Source organism: Lepeophtheirus salmonis, chromosome 7 (assembly GCF_016086655.4).
Source record: "Lepeophtheirus salmonis chromosome 7, UVic_Lsal_1.4, whole genome shotgun sequence".
Lineage (NCBI taxonomy): Eukaryota > Metazoa > Arthropoda > Copepoda > Siphonostomatoida > Caligidae > Lepeophtheirus > Lepeophtheirus salmonis.
Genome location: NC_052137.2, coordinates 584,327 through 600,787, shown reverse-complemented (window position 1 = coordinate 600,787; position 16,461 = coordinate 584,327). Strand labels below are relative to the sequence as shown.

General features: G+C 32.2%; 2 protein-coding genes across 2 annotated transcripts; both read left to right on the top strand.

The window, feature by feature from the left end:
- The first annotated feature begins 4,464 nt into the window (after positions 1 to 4,464).
- Positions 4,465 to 7,377, top strand: Chchd2 (Coiled-coil-helix-coiled-coil-helix domain containing 2). Its single transcript, XM_040716407.2, has 2 exons — positions 4,465 to 4,785; positions 6,982 to 7,377. The coding sequence occupies exons 1-2, from the start codon at positions 4,609 to 4,611 to the stop codon at positions 7,273 to 7,275; spliced, it is 471 nt and encodes a 156-aa protein (XP_040572341.1). The 5' UTR covers positions 4,465 to 4,608; the 3' UTR covers positions 7,276 to 7,377.
- A 4,795-nt stretch (positions 7,378 to 12,172) lies between these two features.
- On the top strand, positions 12,173 to 16,025 carry LOC121121747 (uncharacterized). Its single transcript, XM_040716725.2, has 3 exons — positions 12,173 to 12,372; positions 13,418 to 13,705; positions 15,897 to 16,025. Exons 1-3 carry the CDS (start codon positions 12,327 to 12,329, stop codon positions 15,956 to 15,958), a joined length of 396 nt encoding a protein of 131 aa, XP_040572659.1. The 5' UTR covers positions 12,173 to 12,326; the 3' UTR covers positions 15,959 to 16,025.
- Positions 16,026 to 16,461: the final 436 nt, after the last annotated feature.

Below are 16,461 nucleotides of genomic sequence, written 5' to 3'. Positions count from 1 at the left end.
GAAAACGAATATAGATTTTTGAATTTTTTTTTTTTTTTTTTTGAATAATTGCTGATTTTGAACTTGTTTTTGAAAAAATTTAATATTTGAAATTTTTATCACAAAAATTATAATTTTTGTGATAAAAAAAAAAATTCAAAACAAACCAGCCAATGCAAACATTTTTTGAAACCTAGTTGTGAAACGAAGAACACGTGATCAATATTTGGCCAAATATTGCTACATAATCCCTTTTTTGTACACTAGAGGCATCGAGATACTCGAATTTGACTCTATAACTGACTATACGACTTCCATGAGTTCACACTTTCAGAGCGTTATCTTACTAACACAAAAAATTTCACTTTATTTTGTTATCACCTGTCCATTTTTCTGTTTCTTTCCCATTAATAAGTTTTCTGAACGTTGATTTTAAATAAATACCTATAAAATAATTTTTAATTCCTAGTATAAAACAAAAATTCCTTCATTTGGGAGTATTTACATCCATTTTAGCCAATTTCTCCCCTCTGCAGACGCCTTTGCTGATATACTTCATATTGAAAAGGTTTTGTTGATCGGTGGAACAGTGATTTGTTCTCAATGTAGTGGACTCCAACTCAAATTATGTGAACTAATCGACTCTGACTCCATCTACTTGAATTTATACAAACCCTGGTCAACTTTTGTTCTTTTTTACTTGAAGTGAGATTATCTTTTAGCCTCATGACTGTGTTGATATTTTTAAATGTTATTTTTTTTTATTTTATTAATTGTATGGCTTTCTTTGTCCCAATAATATATAGCTTTGATATTTATCCAGCAGGTATGCATGCCGTTGTTACCTTTATTTTATCACACCACTTTACCTCCAAAAATAAACAGAAAAAAGGCTCAAAATCATGTAGTAGTTCGCCAAACAAGTCAGTTGTACCAACCGCTATTTATATCATATATACTTGCAGACTATCATTGTCATTTTATTTCTTCACCATTTTTAAAATAGATTACATATTATTAAAATCTACATAGCCATGACGTATCAAGGGAGAAGAGGGGATCGACAGCAAACAACAAAATACATAGGGTATTTTTGTGTTAGCGAGATAACACCGTGTGGTATGTAACAAGGGTCTGAATTCTGTAATTCCATATGTCTCTCTGTCGTTTCTCCTCGCGTTCGTTTGTTGTTTTTTTCCTCACAAAAATGATATCATAATGATTATAAGATAATCAAAAAGATCTTCTTATATTTTTCCACGAAGATCAGATTTAATCACTCGAAGAGCAGAGACGAGGTGCTCTAGAGTGACTTGAGTTGCTGCAGAAGAATTGGTTCTTCTTGGCTGTATGTGCTTGTATTAAACTTCTTTATGTTATAGCCATAGGCAGTCCGGATAGATATGCCAACGGTCTCTGCAGCCTTTTCGGGACTGACACAGGTGCGGAGGAAATTGCAGACACGTTACCTTGTTTGTTCGTCTTTCAACATTTTTATACTTAGAGTCATGTATTGAAACAAAACTGGTTAATTTTTATTTCAGCTGTCGTTTGGTTGCGCAGTGACACCTCGTAATTAAATGCTGCTGAAAGTTTTTTATTCCCTACTCTATAGTTTGATTATATTAGGTTGAGGAAAAAGAAATTTCGTATTTTTCACTTTATTACAATCATCCAATTTAAGCCAAGTATGCCCAGTTTTGTTCGATTATTTACTGTCAACGAGAATCCAACTTCATAATGCCTTTCTCGTAGAAACTAACTTAGTAGTTACTAAGTGCCGGGTCTTCACTGTAGGGTGGATGCATAAGAACTTCTCATCCGATCTCCGGGAGCTTCTGGTGCGTGATCAAAGATGTGTGCTGCCTGGCGTTATCTGGCTTCCCGGAAAATTTCCCCTGGAGAATTCCCCCATTGTGAATTCCCACCTATATTAATAAACCAATTTCAAATAAATAGTCAAAAAGATAAAGTAAGTCAATTTTTTTGCATATCTATTTTCTATTAACTTTGTATTTTCATATGTTTTCTAAATTAACAGCAAATATAAACATGAGATAATAGAAAAACATAAACATATATCAATTTTATCAAAATTTCCATGATTCTCATAATCACATAATATAGTCACAATATGTTGGTTACAATCACGATATCGTCTTCTTTGAACAGGCGGAGGATGAACTGCAAGTTGTTGAATGATTTCTATGCGCATCAAGTTTTCTTCATCCCTTTAAAGTTCGAGAAACTTCCCGAGAACTGGATGGCATGAAGCAGCTTGCAAGGAAATTCGACGGTGTCATCCTTCAAATTATAAATATATTAATAACCTATATTAATATTGTCTTGATGAACCATGATTCCTCTCCTATTCGATTTTCTTCTTGTATCCAACCTTCTGCAAATTGTTCCAAACTGTTTTATGATCAATGTTCAGCTCTTGGGGGATTCTACAACTCCTAATATGACGGTCTATTTCGATATTTTCCAGAATTTTATCCACATTTTCGACAAATGGCCTGCTAGTGGGGTACCCATCATTCACATCTACTACACCAGAACAAAATCGATCGATCCATTGTTGTGCAACATGAACCAAAGAGTGTCGGCCCCGTATACATTGCAAATTTTCTTGGTCGCTTTAGAAGCGTTTTTCGTTTTCAGGTAGTAAAAATATAAAATATGGCAACTTTCTTCCTTTGAGACCTCCATACTCGACGCACAACAATTCAGAACTTAACTGGGCAACCGAAATACTGTGCAAAAGCGTTTCTAGTATACACACACACCTTCACAGTGCTTTATCGTATGATCCGATGTGACTAATAATGAACAAGATACATTTAGTTTAAAAAAAGGCGGTAAATACAAAATTACTTTTTCCTCGACCTAGTATATCAGAACAATATGTAAAAGATGTTATTAGTCAAAGGTTTATAAATATTTCCTCAAAAGTGGGAGCAGCTATTTTTAATTTGCAGTCTGAACATTGTTTTTTTTCAAAGCTGTTTTCATTATTATCCCATTTTTGAAGAGGGGTTATAAGTGTAAGTCCTTTTTGGACCCTGAGTTTATCTCGCAACATTCTTCAAATTGTCAGGATTACCTCGTTCATATTCCGTTTTTTTTATTTTTTCATACCGGAGGGACATATTTTAGGCATCACTGAGCATCAGTCTGCAATAAAGCTACTTTAGTTTGTCTGCATTACTAAAATACCATAAGTCATTCATTAGTTACACTACTTTTGAATTATTTTTCTTCAAAATTCGAGTCATGGTTTATTTTCTATTTAAATTCATGAAAGTACGTTTTCTAATCTATTTCTTCCTTTGTTACACTATTTTTTGAAGTGTCACGATGATGTTGAATGAAAATATTTAGTGCTTTGTTTTGTAATGCAAAGTACCTATTTATTATAATTTTTACAATATGATTATGTCGAGATCAATGTCAGCAAGATAACTTCTACTCAATGACAAGACTATTATTATTAATGGAGTTTAAACTAGATTTGCACTCCATTTTGAAAAGAAGAAAAATCATAAAATTAAGTATTATAAAAACAATGTGTCTTGTTCAAATGAATACAAAGTTATTTAATTAATATCTCGTATATGTAGCTCATCATTTTATAAAATTAAAGAAATGATAATAATTTGTGCAGGTAACATTTTCAATTATTAATGAAATCATCGAAGTGCTTTCATTTGTTAACTTGCCATTTTGACATGGTTGACTATTTTCCTTAATATGAATGAAAAAGGAGTACTATAATTAACAAACTTGTTTTTTAGACCCCCAAAATGACCAACATTAGCTATGTTGACGTCACATGAAAACGCTCTAATTTGCAATTGCCAACTCCCAACCCCTATCAATCCTTTTACACAAAGAAACGGTAATAATTCGTGTGGCTAAAATCTTCCTTATTAAAATTTTATCATTTTAAGGATACAATCAAAGTTTATAGAGTTATTAAGTATTATATAATAAATTCTTTAAGTAATTATTTCCATTATATATCTTCTGTACAAGTTGTAACTTGTATATGCAAGTTGTACAAGTTGCTACTACTAAGTGTGATTCAAATCATTTTAAATGAAAGATTTACGGTACTTGGGATGAGGATAACGCAAAATTTGAATATTTCATGGATGATCAATATATTAATGAAATGTCATTTTTGACTATTTTAATAGATATTACTAAAATAGAAGTATTCTGTGGCATATTATAACAAAGTAAAAACGCGCAGTGTTATATGACTTATAAATACCTATTGACCATGTCATTTGAATAGATTTAAATGAAATCTTAGTATCAATGTATAGTTGGTCATTAGGATAAGCCACGTTGTAGTTAAATAATGCATTGTAAGACGAAGGAGTTGCAACTTGTACACCTACATATTACATATAATATATATATTTTATAAAAGCGTCATGACACAGTTGGCAACATTACTCTGACTGAAAGGAAATAAAGGAAAAGAGCAGAAAAGGAAGAATTTACTCGAAGTTTCAGCTAGAAGTAGCTTCTTATAAAAGTGTATTACGCCATATTGTTTCGTTTATTCATCATTTAGATTTATTCCTCTTCACAGTATACTTTTACAATCCATTCGTAATGCCTCGCCGTGGACGTGCTGCTTCTCCCCCAAGAGCTTTTGCTTCTTCACCTCCAAGAGCTGCTGCTCCTCCTCCACCACCACCATCAAGGAATGTGCCCATGGCCGCTCCAGCATCTGCTCCCATGAGTGCTCCCATGGCGGCTCAACCTCAGCAACCCTCTATGTTTAAGCAGGTGATTCTCATTTCTGTCTTTGTGTAAAAAGGATTTGTCACGTTGCTCCGGGCTCAAAGCTGTCCACGTCTCTTTATGGATCCAAGTGCCTCGAGAGCCGGTTCCAGATTTTTGTCATGCTGCTAACAATGCCCATGGTTTTGATCCATCTCATCCTTAAATCGCAAATATAAAATATATTATAATTATAGTAGAACCTGCTTAAACTGGATCTCTTAAAGACCCTCAAAATATGTCCGCTCTAAAGTGTTGTCATACCATGTCAGCATGTTTGTTGATGGCAGCCATTTTGGAGGCACAAATAACGCAGTTTGTTATCAATTAAAACCCCTTTTCATTCATATGAAGGAAAATAGTCCATTATTGGATGTTAAAGTGAGAAGTTAGCAAATAATAAAAGGACGTAAACCTTTAACCTCTATCAAATAAATATCCCTCCATTGCCTAGTTATATTATATATCCTATCCTAAAATGCATTTAACATGTGTAATTACATCGTATTTCTATAGTGTAGATAAAAGTTAACTATTCAAATGGAAGGAATAATATATTTCTCTCTAATTATCCTACTTTACTCATCCCTAATCTAAAAACAATAATTGTACAAATCCGGGTTTGAGTGCCATAACTTTAAAATGACATTATGTCATCCTTGAAGTCTAATATTTATTAATAATACTTATTAAAACAAAGAAATTCAGACTCTTAAAATGCATTTCTCAGATACATTTCTTTGTAAAAATTGGAAAACTCCATTATTCATAACGAAAAAATCGAGTTTCTAAGCTTAATTATGTAAAGTAAATATTTGAGTTAAGCCAATTTGGCTCTCACCCTACGAAATCTAGCCATTTTATAGGGATTTTCAGTACTAATTACTTTGATTATATTCAAACATCACATTTGATAATTGGGATCAAGTTGTATTCTAAGCAGAAATGAATGCCTTTTTATTCATAAAGCCATTTGTGTAATAAAGATTTGCTAGACATTTGTTCATTTATGTAGTAAAATGTCAACGTTGAGCCCCTAAATGGGGCCTTCTTTAATTATGATGCAGCTACTGACGTCAGTGACAACCCTCTATTCTATTATATAACTAATTTGGGACTTTTTTAATTGCAATTTCAAACAATACATGAAGCAGATTCTACTGTTGTTTTAATGATTAAAAGAGTTAATTAGTGGAGTTTTAAGAATTTTTTTATCACGTTCTTTTCAATAATATAGAAACGATGATGATTTTTTATCATTTATACTCTAGTTTATATAATGCTTGTATGTTATATAACGGAACATGTTATTGAAAGGAAAGCAAGGCGTTTGTTGTTAGTTATGGGCTCATAAGGAAATCTTCATGTACATTCAAAAGTTATATTCTCGGGACATCACATATGATTGCTTTATTTGTACATATGTAATGTGCTCTTGGGACAAGGTACAAAGCGATCTTTAACCTAAATTACTTGTTATATAGCATATTTAAGTAAATAACGAAATAATAGAGACAAAAACCATTATTACTCATGATATATATGCATTAGACTGTCTCGTATATTTAACCCGAACATATATTTCCCTAGGATATTGGTTTTATATGCTGGGGACAATCAAAAAGTTGAAAGAAGCATCTCAGATTCCTCCTTTTTGTCTAACAATCACTAAACTAGGATTGAATTTTGCTATATTACTTCTCTTTATCTTTAATAAAATAGGAAAATTGCAAATCATTGATTGCTTCCTTGACTCCTTAAATTATTAAGGATATGTATATATTTTTTTACTGATGCACCAAATTCTTAAAAGTACCATTTTTGACTCATAGTATGATATTTAGGATAGTAGAAGACGCTTATAAATGGTCAATTTAATCCCCAAAACTTTAAATTGCTGAAAGTCAGCTTTTTTCAACTATGCTGCAGAACCAAGGTCTTAGTGCAGGAAGATAAAATATTAACCCCAAAATGGGACATAAACAATGTTGTGTCAGTCTTTATATATTCAGTTCAGTCTTAGGATCGGTCCTATCGTAAAGTTGAGTAAAGTTATAAAGGATCCAACTTGATTTTTTAAAGTTTTAGGACTGGACCACACCGAGACTGAACTGAATAGGACCGCTGTCCTAAATAAGGATCGACACAACACTGGTCATTCATCATAAAAAAAGCATTAATACTATATTATCTATTTTTCAGATGGCTGCTACAGCTGGAGGAGTTGCCGTGGGTTCCACCATTGGTCACGTTGCTGGTAGTGCTATTACTGGAGCCTTCTCTGGATCTGGAAGTAGCTCTGACACTCAAGCGGCCGCTCCTCCACCAGCACAGCAATCCTATCAACCAAATCAAGCTCAACCTAATGAGCCAACTGGTCCTTGTGCCTGGGAAATTAAGCAATTTATTCAATGTGCCCAGGGTCAGTCTGACATCACTTTGTGCGAGGGATTCAATGAGGCCCTTCGTCAATGCAAGTCTAGTAATGGTTATTAAGAAGCAGTCTTCAAATGACTCTTCTTTTTATTTAAATGATATTTACATGTAGTGACTAATTTGTAGTTTTCAGTCGTTCTGAATTATAATAGTATGACGATATTTCTTGTTGATTATGACCATTGAATGACATTTTATCTATCTAAATATATGTCCTGTTTTGTTTTTTTATAATATGTTTTTGGATTGGATTTTTAAAGTCAGGGATCTAAGTTGTGGAATATTCAGATAGTTGTAAATTGGAACATCAGTTCATCTCAATTATTTTAACATATAAGGAATGCATATCTACTCATGGATAAGAGGAAAAACAATATTATAGAATGTTTTTGGATCAGATTCTGTCTTCACTGTTGTCATTCGCGCTTATCTTCATTTGCATAAATATTATAGAAAGTTTTTGGATGTTTCTGTGCTCACTGTCAACATTCGCGCATAGCTTCATTTGCATATAAGTGGGACATCACTAAAGCAAGCAGGAAGGATTTTTCTAAAGAACGAATCTTGATTACATTGTCAATTTCTATTAGCAAATGATTCTGATTAATCCACCTACAGGTTACAAGTTGCAATTTGCTAAATAGAAAAAATTAATTGTCAAGTAATATAAGAACATTTTATTTGAATGAGGGCCCAATGAAGTTTTACGTATCTAATGGAGGTTCGTAAGTAGTCTGCTAAACTAGCTAAAATTCTTGAGTATGTAGATTCATTCCAGAAATTTGAGTAATCGACTATATACATGTCTGTATATTGGGTTGTATGTATAATATAAGACTTAAAATCATAGATTGGACATAGTGGTGCGTCAGCATAAAAACTAACTTGAACAGAAATCAAGAAAATCCCAAATTATGATTTTACTTAAAAACATACCGGTAAATATTTCATATACCTATTTTGGACTTTTTTGGGTTTTGGGTTCGAATTTGTGAGATGATTAAAGATACCCAAGAATTTTAACTGTAGTTTACCCCCTTTATCTGATTGAAGAGACTTATATTGGCCCCGATATTGCCTTTCAAATAAAATCTAACATTTTATCATTATTCTGTTTTGACGATCAATTTTGGCTACTTGGATTGCAACTTGCGGTACCTCCAAAAATTAATAAGAAAAAATTGTTTATAGCAATTGCGGATTCTTCACTGGAGAATGCATAATATGTAATCTACATTCTATTTTGAGAAAAATCATTAATGCTTACTTTGTTGCTGACGGTCACATTTCCCCTTTCTTGATTTTTGTTCAAGATGGGTTTGTGCTCCCCCCACTACAAAATATTATATTTATACTGTATCACAATGTGAGAATGAAGTTAGAAAATGATACACTAATTGAGAAATTACAGAATATGGATTTTTAAATTTTGATTGAGTATAATTTCAGTAAATTCGACGACAATTATGATCAAATTTAGGACTGGCGAAATTTTATGAGACTGAATATCTTAATAACTCCTGTTTATGTAGTTATTTTAGTGTTGTGACATGTACAACTGTTTCTGCATTTTTAAGTTGATTATGCCCATTAATTAATCATTTAACCGTATTCTGGAACTATTTTATAGAAAATTTATTATCTTACTACAGATGATGCGCAACAATATTTAATTTTGAGATAAGTATTGTATATTGTGCCCATCTCAAAGTTTTTGATCCAGTACCTATATATAAGACCCATCCAAAATGCTGACACTTTATTCTTTATGACCAAACGTAAATCAATTTAGTTATACTATTTATCGTTTTGGTAAATTAGTTTTCATTTCGAAATTTGAAACAAACCTCATAGAAAATCCAATCAAGTTAAAAAGTAGATAAGTCTAATTAATTCGAAGGAGACTCTATCTTAATCATTCTATATAGTATTAAAAAAAACTGAATGTAGTTAAAATTTAATTGAATAAATTTTTTTTTGATTTGATGAAGACGAGAAAAAACACCAGACTGAATAGTTATCTTCAGTTAAAAATACAAATAAATTTAAATTTCTTTTTTCTTTTTTCCCCAAATTAATTTGAAGATCTTTAATTAAATTATTGCGACGTTATCCATAGTTTCGAAGATACTAGCATCATTCCGATATATGCGTGTGTCAAAAGGGCTCTGCGAAGATTATCCGTAGGAAAATTTGCTATTTGTGGAAAATCGCCCGCAATTATATTATTTATGTAGTGCTTCTTCTACAGATGGGGCTGTCCCGTCTAAGGATCCTTATATAGTTTTCCATCCGCAGAAAAACCATTGAATATACCGGGTATCTGCTTGAAATCTGAACACATACTAAATCAATAAATAATGAAGGTAGAGTGACTAAAATTAATTCATATTTCGATAAGTTAAAGCAATGAATTTTTAGATATTTAAGAATTCATTGACAAAACAAAACAAACCTGAGTTCTTTATCTTATGTACAACTCGAGAAAATGACGCTTGAACGAAATCTACCAATTTCCATTCGCACACTCCAAGCAGTTGGGCGTCTCCAGCTACACCGTCAGCAAGTCAGAAATGTTGGGAAAAAAAGGAAAGGCTTAGTCAAAAAGACCACATTGGACACGGAGGAGTTAAATAAAACAACCCAGGCCAATCCCCTCAAGTCCATGTGGGGTTATGCAAGAGATATCAGGGTTTTACACTAGACTGGCCAGAGAGCTATAAAAGTGGGTGGAAAGAGCTTGGCGAGGGTGGAGAATCCACTTTTAGCACCAGCAATGAAAGAAACCCATCTCCTCCATTTTAAGACTGTTTTGAGTGAGTCTTTTGAAATCTTTTTTGGCACTTTTGGCCCCCTAGAGCCCTGATGGCAAACCATTTGACTAAACCTATTGAGTGCATGTCGAACAGAAGGCTTGCAGTGTCCGTCATTCAAATGCTTAGACCCTCAAAGCCACTGTCAGCCAGCACTGGGATGCCATGATATAGAACTACATCCAGAGCGGGTGCCAGGGGTTTTGCCGCTAAAGGCGGCTACATTATTGATTAGGAGAGGTAAGCCACATCTATTTATAGAAATAATTTGTTAAGATTATATTTTTGATTAATAAATTATATCTTGTTGAAGTTTAAAATTCAAAGTGTTCAGATTCTAATGAACCACTCGGAAGATAGCAATCGTCGAAGCTGCCATTATAAAAATAAATTGGGAAATTAGGACGGAGCCTTTATGGTTCTTGAAGTGGTGGTTTTCAACCTGCTTCAAGAACCTCAATTTTATACTTTACAATCTGTTGATCTAGAGTATAGGCGATTCGATAGGGGAGGCCACGGTTGTTCAACACAAATCCTGTGTGTCTTGGTTGCAATTCGGAAGACAGAGAAAGTAATTTTATTGTCACCTATTTATGCAGATGGGAAAACCATCGACAGATCCTTAAATGGCTCAGAGTCATTTGAGATGTTACAAATTGGCAGGCTTGATGATCAGAGTTTTTTTCGGATCGGCGATCAGTTGTGGTATGACGATAATATATATTTGATTGCAGTATCGCAATTGGTCCTGATCTTTATCTCTATATCGCAACAGAAATAGCAAAGAAATTGCAATCCGATCAATTTGTACAAAATTACATTTCAGCTTATCTACCTCAATTCAATGTATCCTTTCTTACTGAAGAGACTTAAGAAACAGCAAAAAAGTTCATTCTAGAGGAGACCACCTTATTTGAAGATCAGCCGTCCAGCCAGTTGTCTCAGGATGTGCAGAAGGAGAGTAATTTCTTCAACAAATGCCCCAAAAATATGGATACGGCCAAGCAGGAAGTGGAAAGATACCTGGCGCATGACTTTGAAGGTCTAGAAATGATCTTGGCCATGAAATACTATATTATATTCATGTCTTGGCCTACTGAGTAGTGGCAACAGCGAACGTTTGTTCGTCAAGGCCACACAGATCTTGAGGAGGACTAAATAGAGGCTGAGGAATCACAAATTTGAGAAGCAGCTCCTGATAATGTAAAATGAAGATCTAGAAGAGAAATGATTTATGTAGATTATGTATGTATTTTTTATTTATTATTATTGTAAATAAATACATTTGAAAAAGGTGTATAAATCGTTTATTTAAGTTAAAAAGGTATATGCATATAAAGAAATTGTATATTTGAATGTGATCGTAATTAAATTGATCGGATTACTGATCTCAAATGACCCTGATCGTTATATAGTTATATCGCTATAAATTTCTGATCACAATTCTTGATCGGATCGCAATTTTTTCCTGATCACTTATAAGCCTGCAAATCACTAAATAAATAACTATAAATGTAGTATAATTGCGGGTAATTTTCGGAGGACAATTTTCCTGCCCTTAATCCCCCATACACGTTCAAAAAATATAAAACTAAGAATGGTAATTTTAATATTTGATGTTTAGTTACGATAAAAATTAAAGAATGTATTATCCTCAAAAAATAAATTGTAAATATTATACCAAATGAAATTGTCTAGTAGTTAAAAATTAAATTAATAACCCAATAACATCTCAACAAGAGTTTAGTTTTAGTATTTATTGAGTTATTGTATTCAGAATAATTATAAATCCAAAACGCATAATACCATGAGTAAAAATAAGAACGGAACTCTATTCAAAGAAAAACTACAAAACCTTTCAAATCTATACAAAAATATTTATGCCTTAAAATCTTAATAAATAAAATTATTAACATGTATGTATGTAATGTGTATTCAGACTGAATTTTACCTTATTACATCAATTAAAATAGCTATAAATGAGTTCGTTTGAATTTGTTCATTTGTTAGATAAATATGTTATCAAGTTATTTTCTAGACAATCTCATATATTCCACATCATTTTTGCGTTTAAATTAATAAATGATTTTTTTGTTGACTTGTATTTTTCTTAAAAGATCAACCCCATGAGTTATTTGTTAAATCGTTACTTTAGGAAAGTAATGGGGTATACCTTTTAATGCATATATGTATTCTCTTAGTTATTGACCAAACAGAAGACAAAGGTGTTCAAGAAAGGATTAATATGAGGGAACTTCATCAACTTATCTGTACAGACAATATAAAAATAAAGAAAATATGAGTAAAAACGAATATTGTGAGGAAACTTTAAGCTTAATAAATGGTAAGATATCGTTGTTTTAATTTGATACAACATTCTGATTTTGTCTTAATAACATTCTATAAAGTGTAGGGTCAGATATAATGGGTGTATTTTAGCATTTGAAGGCTTGTCTCAAGAAATTTGATAAACTTTTTAAATGTTTTATGTTTCCATGTTCACATGACATATTTTAGCTATCAATTACACATAAGTAGTATTAGTTTGTAATTGAAAAATAATTAAATATTAGGCACACACATTTAATCACATTTGTGGGGTCAAATGGGTGTATCATACTTTTTCGTATATAACAACAAAATTTGATTTCTTTTAAAGAAAAAAAACATTGTATTTTGTTTTATGACTCTTACCTACATTTTGAATCTAAAATGAATTATTCTTCAGATTACTGTTTGCGTAGAAGTCTATTTACAAAAAAACAATTACTGTCCATTTTAAAATTTGAAACATTTCTCGTTTATTATTTATATCCAGGAAAACAACATCTTAATCTAAAGATACAGTAAATCCGGGGTTGAAAAGACTGAAGTACTGGAAACAATTTTTGAGGCATACTATATGTTATACTGTTGACATAGCCATATATAAAATCCATTTTATTTATATTAGATCCGTTTGATCCCACGATAGATATAGATATTTTTGGGTAACCTAATTTAGATAGCTAAAAATCCTGAAACTCTAAGATTTAATGTATTGAATAAGCATATATAAAAAGTTCTATCTAATTTTTGTCTTTGAGTTTCTGGAACTTTAATTTAGGTCATTTTTTGCAGGAATATTTGTCAAAGCCACAAAAAAACATACAATCAATCATATAAATTTGATAAAATTCATACAGTTTGACAGTATGGGCTATATTTATGTGTCTAATAGAAAATTTAAAATATTTGAAACTGAGGAGTTATAAGCCGAAAACTAAAATACATACATTTGACCCCACCCTACCCTCCTCTTTTGTCCAAGTCTAATTAATCAATGGCTCTACACAATTAAAAATAAATAAATAAACAATGAGTAAATCGATAGCCTTATCTATTCATAGAAATCCTTCGTGAGAACAATATACCAGATTCATATCGTCCAAAGATAATATCTTCGATTAATAGTGATGGTGTTCCCTCTTTTTTCAAGCCCTCCTTACACTCTAAAGAGTGTGCCTCAGGGCCAACCCGAAAGTCCTCTTTATCCATGACAGATATTCCTAGAAAAAGAAAACTTGAGAGCATTATCTCAAGTGGGGACTATGAACGTGAAATGGATGCACCACGTAGAATAAGTTCTGGAGGACATATTGAAACGCGTCCTTTAAGACATATCGTAGATAAAGAAGGTGAGTGAACTATTTGGTCATTTATATATTATATGTGAATGTTTGTGTTTGTGTATTTGTCCAAGAATCACGCACAAACTAGTGAATATATATTTTGCTGAAATTTATCATGGAGGATTTTAAGGCCTAAAAAATGGTTCTGGCAACTTTTTTTTGGCTTTTAAAGACATGTCGGCCTTCAAATAGCACTTTTCTAAAAACGATTTTTTTGACTAACAAACGGTATTTTATATAAAACAAAAAATAAATACCGAAAATTCTAAGAATTATTCTCGCTACATGTTGGTATGTATCTTTGCACACTTTTTTTTACAAGGAGGTTTAGAAGAGAAAAAACTAAAGAGAGAATAAGACAAAGGATTTTTGATAATAATACGAAATTAATGTTCAACTTGAATATTTTTTCTTCCCTGAAGACTTCAAAATTACTTTTAATTTCTTAATTTCCTGGTGCAATGCAGAGCAAACCTACTCTAGTAATTTATTAATAGAAAGATAAGTGGCACTGTTGGCGTGAATAAATAAATAAGTACTTTTCATGTGCATGTAGAGTTCTGTATCTCTTAACACCAAGCTTGGATATTGAGTGGGAAATGCACGTTGTTCATAATCTCCATTCATTCTTGAGCGCCTGAATTGAAAAAATTGAACAATTAACGGAAAAAATCTCTGAATAACGTTTATTTAGCGGATCATTTCTTCACTCACCTTTATTATTCTCAAAATAAATATTTTACCCCATGACAATCGCTAAAATCAAGTGGCAAATTGACTACCACAAGATAAAGTTTTGTCCAAATTTAATTGACTGTAAGATTACTTCTTTATTTACTATCATGACTCATGAGCAGGGGCGTCCGCAGGGGAGGGATGGAGGGACTGTAGCCCCCTCCTAAAGAAATCAAAAATAAATAAAGGAATTTTTGATTCTTACTAGAAAACTTAAATTCAATATTTGATAAATTTTTTCAAAAAATTTAATTGTCTGTGAATAGCTATGGATTTTTGAAATTTTTCTCTGAAAAATTTAATATTAGAATTTAAAAAAAAATATATATTTGAAATTTAATTTTATAAATTTTTTTCCAAAAAATTTCAGTTTTTTCTGATCAGCTTTGGATTTTGGATTTTTTTTTGTGAATAGCTGGGGTTTTTTGACCCATTTTGAACTTTGAAAGTTGATTTCTTAGCAGTAACATGAAGTTTGACTATGATTTTCTGTGTAGCTTCCTAAAACTAGTAGCTTTGTAAAATATCAAAATTTTACTCTCCTAGCACTAAATATTCATAAAATATTAACAACACACCCTATATACAACTACCAAAGAGTCATTTTGTACCCTTATACTATAGAACAGTAGTTCTTAAATGGAAGAACACGTATCCCTTGAGGTACTTGACAGATATTGCAGGCCTTCCCGTCGACATGTATCCAAAAAGCGTAGTCGAGGGTGTTAGCATCAGAGCTGTAGAGGGGCCAAAATTGTAATAAGAGAGTTGAAAAGAACTCAAAAGACTCATTCAAAAGAGTATTGCAACGGAGGAGAATGTTTTCTTTCATTGAAGGTGTCAAAAGGGGTATGTTCGCCCTCATAAGCCTCTTTTCCTTACCTTTTTTGCTTTCTGGACAGTCTTTTGTAAAACCCCGAGATCTCTTGAATGGTCTTGAGGGGATTAACCTGGGCTGTTTTCTTCAACTCCTCTGGGTCCAGCTTGAGCTTTTTGACAGAGCCCTTCTTCCTCTCCAATGTTTCGGACTTGCTGACGGCTTAGACTGTAGGTCCTGGAGACGCCTTACTGTTTTGAGTGCGCAGATGAAAATTTGTCAATCACGTTCAAGTGTCATTTTCTCAACTTGAACGTAAGCTCATGTTTGTTTTGTTTTATAACTAGTTGTTTATGCTTTAATATATCGAAATATAAATGAGTTTCAATCACTCAACCATCATTAATTATTGAATTAGTAAATGCTCAGATTTCAATGTACATCTTTTTAGTGGAATATCGAAAAATAATATATATAAAGTAAAGTATTATTATTACTCTGGATTATAAGTGTTATAAATAAATTACTTTTCCACGGAGTAACTTATTACTCAACAATTTAGTATTACCTAAGACTACTTATAATCATGACCTGCCCTCTTTGTATCGCATTAAATTAATCATCCGCCCTCTTTCTCTATTCTAGTTATGGCTGAAGGATGGTCAACCTACTCCCTCAAGAAACTATCATCCCTAAGACAAAGTTGAAACCTAATATCTTTTAACAATTTGTCAATCTATTTTTAAAAACGTGTATTTTAAGAATATAATTTATGTGACTTAAATAAGTATTCTTCACCTACGACTTTGATGAGTTAACGAAGGTTGTCGAATGCGTACATATTATTTTTGTTATTTGGGCATGGTGGATAGATCTTATCATTTCCTTTTAGGCGTATGTACTGGAAGTTATATATAGAAATAGGTATATTTAATGATGAGAGCTGCATTTGCATCATGTGAGAATTTAGAGTTGATGGTTTATATATGTATATAATAAATGTGTTCCATCTATATATAACAATATCATATTATTTTGCAATAGTTCCTGCAAAAGGAAACCCGTTTTTCAAGAAACCAAAGGGCCCTTTGTCAAATGAATTTAATAAAAGTTGGATAAGCAATAGTTATGGATCTATATTATGTACTCGAAAATTATAATTAAAAATGCCGTTTAGAGAGTTTATCGACTATTACTTTGTGGCCTACGT